This window comes from Papaver somniferum, chromosome 6 (genome assembly GCF_003573695.1).
Source record: "Papaver somniferum cultivar HN1 chromosome 6, ASM357369v1, whole genome shotgun sequence".
Classification (NCBI taxonomy): domain Eukaryota; kingdom Viridiplantae; phylum Streptophyta; class Magnoliopsida; order Ranunculales; family Papaveraceae; genus Papaver; species Papaver somniferum.
Window position 1 is genome coordinate 3,492,488 of NC_039363.1, and position 11,732 is coordinate 3,504,219.

The following is an 11,732-nucleotide window of genomic DNA, read 5'->3' on the forward strand; positions in this document are numbered from 1 at the left end:
TGTCTCTAGATAGACCTCTAATTATTTCTTGAATTTTCGTATCTTCAGAGTCCTTAAAATATTCAAGAGATTCTTCTAAGTTATTATCAGGTAGTGCATCTTTACTCATCTCTACGGGTCTTCTTCTTCCAAGACTATTGTTTCTAAGTCGCTAGACTCTAAAACAGTATTTTCGAAATGAACCCGTTCCTCTAAACCACTATCGGCTTCGTAATCAAAAGGAAAAACTACATCGTCTAAAATGGTGGTATCCCTAATCAAATCCTCGTCCTTTTGAATAGGTGAATAATCATAAAAATTATTTGGATTTGAACTATAAATAATATAATCACTATACAGCTCAATTGGATTACTAGACTCCTGATCACTATGCCTACATATTTCAGATTCATTACTGCTATCATCATTATAGTACGAAGATGAGTAGTGTCTTTTATTCTAACCTCGTCCTCTAAATTAGGCAAATATTCACTATTTACCTCAGGGTAAAAGTGGAAACACTATTTTGGAATTTAGATCTTTAGAGAAGTTCTATTCTGGGTCCTCTACAAAAGCTTTTGGGCCGACCACATGAATTCCTGACGTAATCTAGGAAACCAGGTAAAGAAAGTTCACTCATTGCATTATTTTCGTCCATAACTAAGTTATTCATTTCAGCGAACTTACATGTTGTCTCAGCTAACTTACATGTCGACTCAAGTAAGAGGAATTAGCATAACTTTTCTCGTATGACTGATGGTTGTGAGGATAGAGATTGGGCTCACCATGCTATGGACCATAACCTTGAAAAGTTTGGCGTTCCCAATCACTATTCCCACCATGGTAATAAAAACTGATGATGTTCATATTCAAATTCAGGTCGATATTCATTATATTGGCTTCTATCATACCAACTCGACATTCTTAATTGCAAGGGAATTCTACATAATCACAAACAAGGCTGACTCGACCAAATCAAACCTATAAAATCTAGCAAACAACAAGCATGATGGCTCCACTTAGATTGTTTCTAGACTTGCTTCTATCTCTCGAAGGGGAATTCGTTACAATTTAAGCAAACCCCTCTGGAATCAATCTGAGTCAAAGTAAATTGAATTGAGGCGAGGGAAGCTCAGTGGAGCTTTGATACCCAAGGCCTCACCGCTATCACAAGGCGGCTCAATCACTCATTCAACTCACAGAAACCATCATGAACTTCGAGGTGTGCTTAAGAAAGTAACCAATATCCTTCGAAATTTTTTCCTAATAAGCGCGTTACCCTATCGGTCTCGTTCTAGTCAAGTTTTAAGCTTGGGTTCGCGTTAGGTCTCGTTTTCCTAAGGCGGGCAAGAAGGGAGCGGTGATGAAATCCGAACCCTTATCTTGTATTGGCCAGGCCTTTCCCTTTACTAGGAATTTAAAAACAGTCCAAATTCGTCCTCAATCAATGAATCACCTTAAGGAATACAGTAACTCGCTTACAGGATATTCGCGAGTGTTTCGATGGACTTACCTCCCGTACCAGACGGGGGATGAACCGTTGAAGTCGACTCGGGCCACGACTCCTATGTCATGTACGAACCCGAGGGGCCGAGACGATATAGTAATCGTCGCCCTTCCCTGCACACAGTTTATATATTTTTTTATATATATAACCCTTCCGTAGGGTTTAAAAAAAAAAAATAATGTCCAAAGTCCAGAATAAAGTCCAAATAAAAAAAAAAGTCCAAAAATTACAAAAATTATGACAAACAAAGCCTATTTACACATTCTAAAAAAAAAAAAAAAAGCTATATACAAAAAAATAATAATAATAAAAATTAAATCCTAAAACAAAATATTATGTCTTTTTTTTTCTTCTCTTTTAGCTTTTAGCTTTAATATTTTTGTTCCCAAGTCCTTAGTATTCCACTTAGAACCTGTAAATCAAAGACACAAAAAGAAACGTAAAAAGGAACAAATAATAGTAAAAAAAAAAACATAAAAGCAAATCTATAAACAAGTCCGCGTCGGCGGCGCCATTTTGTTGTAGTTTTGAAAGTGGTAGTAAAAGTTCGTTGCTCGAACTTGTAAAGATTAAAGTTTTCTAAAATAATAAATAAATGATTTTATACTAAAATTTATTAACAGAATGAAGAGACACTAGAACGCAGGATTTCAGACTTTTTCATATTCTTGTGGTTTAGTCATTAACTCTAGACAATATAGCTCAAACAAAAAAAGTTGTGACTCTAATTCTTTGCCAAAACTAGATTTCATAAAACATTATCTGTAAGTCGTAAGCATGACGCATCAAAAGTAAATTAAACCAAGCATGCGACATCAGACAAAATAACAAATAATTAATAGAAATCATTAAACAAGTAAATCTATACAAAAATTCATATAAAGAATTAATTCATTTACCACAATCGTGAAAAGTTGTTTCCTCCGTTGTCCCAGTGATGGGTTCTAGCTCCGCATATTGGAAAACGCTCAAAAGTTGATTTTATTGCTCAAAGGAGGTGTACACATGATGAAAAGGAGAAAATAATGAAAATCGGGTGTTTGCAACGTTTTTAATTGTTGCAAACACCGTTAAAAAGAACGATACTTGAAAAGTGTTGTAGTATACGGAATACTACGACCCACAACTTCCTGTCGTTTCCACCGTAGCATGAACGACTGCCTCTGTTGGTGCTTTGTTCTTCGTGTTCTCCTTTAATGGCAGCAGCTGAGACAAGCTCTGCAACTTTTTTTTCTCGCTCCTCTCGGCTCTGGCTAGACCCCAAACTCTTCAACCCTTTTCCAAACTGTTTTGCCTTGTATTTATAGTGAATTGGAGCCAACAATCCGACCATTGATTGCATATATTCTCCATTTAATCCAAATATTCTCGTCTGCAAATAATAACGAAAATTTCCATTTTTAATCCCATGCACGCGTTAACTATGATCCTGCACGCTCCCAAATGTCTTCTCCACGCCTCAACACTCTTTCAATGCTATTAGGACTCTTCCATGCACACAAGTACTCCATTTTTGCTCGTGTTACAGTGCATGTGCTCTGTTTTGGGCTCAAGGATCATCACGTGTTTTCCAGCCACTTCTGATCACTGCCCATAATGTGTTCCTCATGCCATATCACATCTTCATACCAAGTTTGAGCGATTGAATCTCCCTAAAACACATTCATTTTGTTGATTGAAACTCTAACAGTTGAGAACTTCATTTCCCGCCAAAAAATGTTTTTGTATTTACAGAGATGAAGTGCCCCTAATCGTCTGTGGAGTGTAAATAGCAAATGCCCAACTGAGGTGCCCCTTAGTAATTGAGTACCCCTTATCCAACTTGAGAGTACATATAGTAATTTTCTCCCACGAGCGCAAAAACCATTTTTTAGCCAATTTCGCCGCAAAAGCTTATTTCTCCAAAAATACCTACAGGGACATAAAAAGCCATAATAAATATAAAATCGAGCACTAATAATATATACAATTGAGATTATATAAGACACAAAAATGTGTCTATCAGTGATCCCAGCTCCCTTTATATACTCGACAGGTCTCAAATCTTTCGTGTTAACTGCTGATAGTCTTCACAGTAAACAGAGAATTTTTCCTGAGATATTGTTTTTCTTTTCCTACCATGTTACGGTATTTGCTTCCCATTTTATCTCTTTCACACGTTTTATAGTCGTGTACACGTCCCATAGTTTTCTAAACATGCTCAGAACACAAGCCAATCCTCCCCTAGCATACTCCAAACTCTATTTTGCTGAGAACTTCCCTGTTTTATTTCAATCCACGTAATATTCCTCATCACTCGAATCCAAGTCACTTACCAACCCTGATTCATCGAAACAAGCGGGTACTATTCCAAATCCACACTTGAATCTCACCCAAATTCTTCACAGGTCAGACTAGCATTTCCCGGAGAAGAGTAAACCTGAGAATACCATTTTCTTCAAATTCACGATTCTAGCCAATTCTGGTCGAATCAAAGGATATCACCAACCCTGATTATACATTAACAACAAACCCAATTAATCTGAGCGATCGAGTCTCCCTCTAACAACTCCAAAACTTGAACCCTAACTATTCCGGTAACTGCAACAATTTTATTTGAATTATCCAGCCCAATTATTTCGAATACAATGACTATACCAATCATGTTTAGTGTTAACAGGTCCAACAAAACTGAATCCAGCGATTGAATCTTTCCCGAACATGCCTTAAAATCAAACCCTAAATCTGATACTTCACTGCAAAATCTTCCCGCAAAAAATCCAAATTCAAATGGAGAAGATGACCTCCCCATAATCCTGTAAGGGTGTCCCTTTAGCACTTGCCTTATGGGGTGTAAATAGTATAGAATGTGTCCCTTATCCATTGAGATGTCCCTTAGTAATTGAGGTGCAAAAACCACTTTTCGAGCAACTTTCTCCATATGAGCTTATTTCCTTGAAAAGACTTAAAACAAGTTTATTAGTGATAAAATGAGTCCCAGCTAATGTATTTATGTGGTGAAAATGCGTCGCACTTTCGTTCTTATCAACTATCTAGACTGGCGAGATGGAGAATTTCTCCCAGACATAATAAACTTCTTTATTGGAGACAAGGAGTTAAGAAGGAACAACAAAAGACAGAGAAAGAAAAAGTTGAGAAAGTTCTGAACTCTAAAAACATTGAGAGTAAAGACATCATTATATCCCATCAAGAGATTTTATAATAAACCAAGGGATAATAAACCGACGCCTCAATTCCAACAGGTAAAAGCGCACTAAAAGTGCAGACGTGGAGAAAATTGCGGACGTGGCAAAAAAGATGGGACGGTTATCAGGTTTGCTTCCCATCATGCCCTTGGCAAGTTGCAACGAAAATGAGCAAAATGGGAGGGTAAAATACCCGATCGCCACGTTCCATCATCTCAAGATATGATCTCATGATGAGACGATAATAAAGAAGCACTAGATCATAATCCATAAGCTAGTTTCGTCTGAATCGAGAAGCCTGCTACTATGTTACATGAATGACTCATGCAAGGAATGGTCTAATCAACTCAGACGGTCAAGTCTAAAAATAAGAACCACATTTAATGAAGGATTAGAAGAAGCGTGAGCGAGTCTACAACACCTGAGAGAGCTCATACGACCTATACTATAACCCGAGGAGAATGATGCAGCACGAGGTTACCTGAGAAAAGCAACACGATGGTGTACAGGGAGAGATAACTCGTAGAGGAACCAAACATGCCATCACGAGGGATAGTATAGAATATCTTTCAAAGTCCTGAAGAGATAGACGACAGACTCCATATGCTCGGTGAGGCCAGACCTTCACGAGTCTTATTTTGTCTATAAACACCAGTCCACGCGGAAGGAGATGTACATTTTATGTAACATTTTAGATGGTCTTTATACAGAGAATTCCTGAGAGAGATTGGAGAGAGAAAGAATAAGAAGTCTAAGTTAAATTTGTAGTTCTTTCAAGGGTAAGACCTTATGATCAGTAAAGAAAACATCTTCTCTCCCGTGGACGTAGGTCTTCATGGACGAACCACGTTATACGCTTGTGTCAATCTTTACTTTTCGTGTTCTTTACATCTTGTTTATCTTGAATCTTGAATGTTTGATTAGTTTAAAGCCTTTAGATTTACATGGCTGTAGTCATCAGAAAAGATGCAACTACAAGATTTATCGAAATATACTTTTAATGATCTTATGGGTTCTCTTCAAGCACATGCACAAAGGTTAAACAGGTTGGAGGATGAAGTACTTGAAGAAAAGGAACTTTGGGCTAAGAAATGTGAGTTAAGTTCAATTTGTAAAAGAACTAACCATACTACTGAAAAGTGTTACTTCAAAGATAGCAAGAAAAAAGCAGTGCAATGTTATCACTGTAAGAGATTCGGCCACATCGAAAAATACTGTCGTGATAAACCAAATGAGGAGAATGCAAATTTCTTCACTGGTGTCAATGATAATGAAGAGGTAATTTTATTGTAATGTTATGAATGATGAATGATGATGATGATGAATGATGTGATGTGATGATGTGAAAAAGATGAAGATAATGATAATGAATGATGTGATGATGTTATGAAGATGATGGTATTATGATGATGATGGTGGACACATTCAGGGAGGGTGTTGGAATTTTAATGTGTCACGTTTATATATTTTAGCATATTTTGTGTTAGTTTGCTTAATTAATTTGGTTTTTTGGTTTGGGTCGTATTAGTCCTAGCATGTAGGCATTTAAACGTGTTTTGAATAAGTAATTTAGTCATGGGTTATGGATCCTAAAATGTAGGAAATTATGTTAGTCGTGCGTTGTTTAAACATGTACTTGTTTTCAATGAATGAAAATTAACCGAATTTAGGAAAGAAAATATCTTCCATATATTCTTGAGCATATCTTTATTTAAATATATATTCTCAATCCAAAATCAACACATATATTTTTTTTCCATTTCTGTTTCAAAATCTACATTTGGTATCAGAGCCAGTAGATCCTCGGGCAATTAATGACAACTAAAGGAGCTGCGCTACAAACAAATGTCCCTGTATTCAAAGGTGATAGTTTTAATTTTTGGTCATTTAAATTAAAAATAATTTTTATTGTATATGATTTGTGGGATTTGGTAGAATCTGGTTATAATGAAGTCGATCTAGAGAAGGCAGTTCCAGAGCAGAAAAAAGAGTACAAAGATAATGTGAGAAAGGATGCTAAAGCATTGACTGTTATACAAGGTGTAGATGATGCAATTTTTCCAAAGATTTTTGTATGCAAAAGAGCAAAAGAGGCATGGGATCTTTTGAAATACCAATTCGAAGGTACAGATAAAACAATTATGGTAAAACTACAAACTCTTCGTCGTCAATTCGAAAGTATCTCCATAGGAAATTATGATTTAGTTCAAGGTTTTCTTGAAAATGTTATCAAGACTGTTAATGCAATGAGAGGTTATGGTGAACAAATATCTGATCTGAAAATCCTGGAGAAGGTATTACATTATCTTCCTCACAAATATGATCATGTTGTTGCTGATATTGAAGAATCGAAATATCTATCCAAATATACTTTTAATGATCTTATGAGTTCTCTTCAAGCACATGAACAAAGGTTAAACAGGTTGGAGGATGAAGGACTTGAAGAAAATGCACTTTGGGCTAAGAAAGGTGAGTTATGTTCAATTTGTAAACGAACTAACCATATTACTGAAAAATCTTACTTCAAAGATAGCAAGAAAAAAGCAGTGCAATGTTATCATTGTACAAGATTCGGCCACACCAAAAAATATTGTCGTGATAAATCAAAGGAGAAGAATACAAATTTTTGCATGGGTAGCATTGATAATGAAGATGTAATTTTATTGTAATGTTATGAATAATGTGATGTGATGATGTGATAAGGATGAAGATAATGATGATGAATAATGTGATGATGTTATGAAGATGACGATATTATGATGATGACGGAAGAAGATTCATGGTTGACACATTCAGAGATGGTATGTTGGAATTTTAATGTGTCACGTTCAACTATTTTAGCATTTTTGTTAGTTGTTTGCTTAATTGATTTGGTCTTTTGGTTTAGGTCTTATTAGTCATAGTATTTAGGCATTTAAGCATGTTTTGAATAAGTAATTTAGTCGTGGGTTATGGATCCTAAAATGTAGGAAATTATGTTAGTCGTGGATTGTTTAAACATGTACTTGTAATGCCTATATTTAAGGTTGTTTTCAATGAATGAAAATTAACCGAATTTAAGAAAGAAAAGATCTTCGATATATTCTTGAACATATCTTTATTTTCATTTATATTCTCTGTTCAAATTAACACATATCTTTTGTTTTCATAACTGTTTCAAAATCTACATAAATAATCATGAAGATACTTTTAGTTGCAGAAAATATAATGTTTTAACAAAATATGTAAACAAAATCCTGCTATACGGAATTTTGAATCCTAAAAAAAGTGAGAAAACGTGTGTTCCTCCATCTGATCACCAATGTTAATCATAAAAGAGTTCCCCACGAAATTTATATGAATCCATTTCTCTTAAAATCAAGCAATTTCGTTATAATTAGGTAGGTAGGGACCTAATGCACGTGATCAAAGACTTGCAAGTTGTAACCAAGACTTTATTTGTGCATTCGAATTTTAAGAGATCTTAAAGAACAGTTTTTCGGGGGGCCATCCTTTTTTTAAGGGAACCATTATTTTATTTTGGGTAAGACATTAGAAGTAAATTTTGGTCACTTTTTATCTAAAAATTTATATTAATACCAAAAATTATCCATTTCAATTACGTTAGTGTAATGATTAGTTGTATCCTTAGATAAACATAATTAGTGCTTAGTGCAAGATTAAATCAAAAAAAAAAATAGTCAAAAAAAAAATAGTTGTATCACTAGGTTAACTAAAATTACCCCTTAACATAATTAACTAGTTTGGTTGGGAAATGTTTTTTGCAACGTAACCGAACTGATGTTCTGTTGGGAAATATTTTTGGAAATGTTTTTTTGCAACTAACCGAACTTAAGGTTCGGTTGAGAAGTGTTTTTTGCGACGTAACCTTACTATTAGGGTTCAGTTAGGAAAAATGTTTTTTGCAACGTAACCAAACTGATATTCTGTTGGGAAATATTTTGCGAAATGACCGAACTAAAGTTCGGTTGGGAAATGTTTTTTGCAACTAACCGAACTATTAAGGTTTGGTTAGGAAATGTTTTTTGCGACTTAACCAAACAAAGGTTCAGTGAAGAATTATTTTTGTGAAATAGCAAAATTGTTCTTCATGTTCATCATTTCCATTAGGTTCGGTTAGTTCGACAAAATTTTTCACATAATTCCTAGCCGAACTTCTCTCCGCAACTTCCATTTTCAACACATTTTGATGGTCAATACTCATTTTTCAATCGAACGAGGAACCTCAAGGAAAAAGAGTAGAAGAAATAGAGAATAATTTATTTTATTTTTAAAATTAAAAAATTTCGATCCCCCTGTTTTTGTTTTTGATTTTGATTTTGGTTAATAAATATATTTACGTCAGATACATATGATTAGATTTAAATAGTTATTAGGTCAGTTTTGATTTAAATTAAAATAAAAGATAAATGTGTATTTAACTAACTTTAAGACATCCCTATAAGTATAGTGAGGTTGGCCTAATAAGATCATGGTCCCAACAAGAAAAAACATGGTTCCTAGAAAATGGTTCATCTTAAACCATTTTCTTAGTGGGCTAGAAATTGGGCTTGTTTTGGTAAACTATCAGTTTCTGGTACGAGTTGGTTTAAATCGGTGAGGGAAAAATAAAAAATAAAAAAAGCTTTTTTCTTCTATTACCTCGTTAACGGAAGAAAAATAAAAAGCTTTTCTCGGGACTTGTTTCTGATTCTACAAAAGCAAAAGTCAATTCCAGAAACCGAAGCAAAGACAATTTGTTTCCCAAAAATAGTCGATTCGACTTTGATAGGAAATTAAAATTTACAGCATGCTAGGAAGTTGTTAACATTTGAACTTAGTTTCTACATGGGAGTTTTAATCTTTGAACAAGGAAGAAAGTGTTGCAAGAGCTATCCGTTAATAGCTACCAAAGTTAAGTGCTAGCCGGAAGATGTCCATGAGCTATCCGTTAAAAGCGTCTATCGGCCCTTAAAAAGCCACTACTAGATATTAATACCCCACATATGGATTTTACCATAAAATGGCAAATACTGTACTTACTGAACCCACACTGTAATCCAACACCAAAAGAATCTTAAATGTATCCATACTTACTGAATCAAGAGCTCATGAATCATACACATAATAAAGCACAATAAAATCACACCAAGCAAACCATACACATAATTATACATATGCCAGGCTAATCATAATTGACTTCATAAACCACACAGATAACTCCGATTCCCATCCAGAACTGACGTTCTGCCAAGAGGTGGGTAATCGCCTTGTTGATAGTATTTCTTAAGATAGTGAAGTTCTCGTTGGTGGTCCATTGGTCATAACCAAGGATATCCTCGTTTCCTTATTGTTTACTACAGCTCGATGAAGCACGCTCTTATACTTCCCGTTGCTCAGTACCTACGAAAACAGAAAAACAGTATAGAAAAATATGGGGAAGTTAGTAGTACTGCACCAAATGTGAATGCGACATCATGCATAAAGTAAGAAAAGTTTCATAGGCTATATGTACCTCCATGTGATCACCGATGTTAACCATGATAGAGTTGGGAATTGCATTCACAGCAACCCATTTCCCCTTGTTCTTGATCTGTAGTCCACCAACATCATTCTGCATGAGTAGGGTTAGAAGACCGTGATCTGCATGTGGGGGCAAACCAACAGCAAGTTCTGGCTGTGGGCAAAGAGGGTAGAGATTCGCAGAAAACTTTTGAACACCAGATTTCAGTTCTAGTGACTTTTCAATGTCATCTTCCTGTAATTCTAGTCCCTCCATTATTGCTCTAAGCAATTCTTTGGTTATATCTCTTGATCTTCTGCTGTAGTCACTTAAAACTTCACTGCAGAAGTACACAAATTCAATGTTATCCATGTGCATTTCGGACCATAACAACTTAAAGAGTTTAGATTTTGGATACAACATTTGATGGAAGTAGAGGTTCACCTCAAACCCTCTGGTTTAGGAGGGGAATGAAACACTGGATGCACCAAAATTCTAAGATAATCCCTCCAAAAGGAGACACTCTTAGAGGCAGGGTTAAAATTGGTTCCACATATAATTGGGTCCAAGATGCAAGGGTCTAAAGCGTTCTCAACCTCATATACCGACTTTTCTTCGGGACTTAAATCGAAGAAACTCATACAGGAGTTGATCAATTCCTCTTTCATGCTCTCTGGAACTCCATGGTTAGTCACCTATCATAGTTACACGAACAAACTCATTAGATAATCACTTCAATACATGGAACTCATGCAAAAAATAGAAGTCATTAGTAGTGCAAACATATTATTTCATAAGTTAGTTCATACCATGAAGAATCCCCAGTGCAGACATGCATTTCGAAGGTCTTCGATGATCTGAGACCGTTGATCAGCGGAACCGGAAGTGAGGAGCGAGAAATCAATGACGGGCAGAGTAACTTGCTCTACTTCTTCTTCAGCTAACATAGCGAGATCCTCGGCTTTTGCTGGGAGTGCATGTTTGGAATTAGGAACAGAAATGAGATCATTTGATTCAATCAAGTCTTTGATCATAATACCCATTTTTAGATCAATGTTGTTTAGCTCAAGATATCACTATATGTTCTTTAGCTCAGGATGAAGAATGTTGTGGTTAGAGAAAGTTTGTGATAGGGGTATATATAGGGGAGTTAGAGAGGATGTCCCTTGTTGATTGAGTGACATCTAATAACAAAACCAGCTAAATAATGCAGTCTTCTGTTTACCCTCAACTGCCAGTACTGTTATTCACGAGGAAAACAACTATAACACACAAATTAATAATGGACACACAAATCAAGGACACACAAATCACCTTTCAAAAGAAATGCAGGACATGGGTGTGTAACGTGTGTTTGTGACTAGGAGTGGTGGCTAATACCTTCTCGAAGGACATGGGTGGGCCAAAGTCGGCAATAATTTCAGTAAATTGTACTATAAGAAAGTAAAATATACACGTACGGCTGCACATGGGTCGGATTTGGCCTCATCCACCACCCAACTCACTGATGGTGGGTAGCAGAAGTTGTCACCCACAACCAACCCAACATAACAATAGGTCGGTTTTCACCCGATCCACA

The 11,732-nt window shown here is 35.7% G+C and overlaps 1 protein-coding gene across 1 annotated transcript; it reads right to left on the bottom strand.

Moving 5' to 3' along the window:
- Positions 1 to 9,709: 9,709 nt before the first annotated feature.
- Positions 9,710 to 11,275, bottom strand: LOC113286707 (protein DMR6-LIKE OXYGENASE 2-like). The gene is made up of 4 exons (XM_026535304.1): positions 10,963 to 11,275; positions 10,598 to 10,848; positions 10,166 to 10,493; positions 9,710 to 10,053 (listed from the first exon to the last, which is right to left on the bottom strand). The coding sequence occupies exons 1-4, from the start codon at positions 11,194 to 11,196 to the stop codon at positions 9,937 to 9,939; spliced, it is 930 nt and encodes a 309-aa protein (XP_026391089.1). The 5' UTR covers positions 11,197 to 11,275; the 3' UTR covers positions 9,710 to 9,936.
- Positions 11,276 to 11,732: the final 457 nt, after the last annotated feature.

Coding starts and splice junctions, on each gene's coding strand:
- LOC113286707 (XM_026535304.1), bottom strand. CDS start 11,196: ATGGGTATTATGATCAAAGACTTGATTGAATCAAATGATCTCATTTCT. Junction 10,494..10,597: donor CCTAAACCAGAGGGTTTGAG/GTGAACCTCTAC, acceptor GTACTTCTGCAG/TGAAGTTTTAAGTGACTACA. Junction 10,054..10,165: donor ACATCGGTGATCACATGGAG/GTACATATAGCC, acceptor CTGTTTTCGTAG/GTACTGAGCAACGGGAAGTA.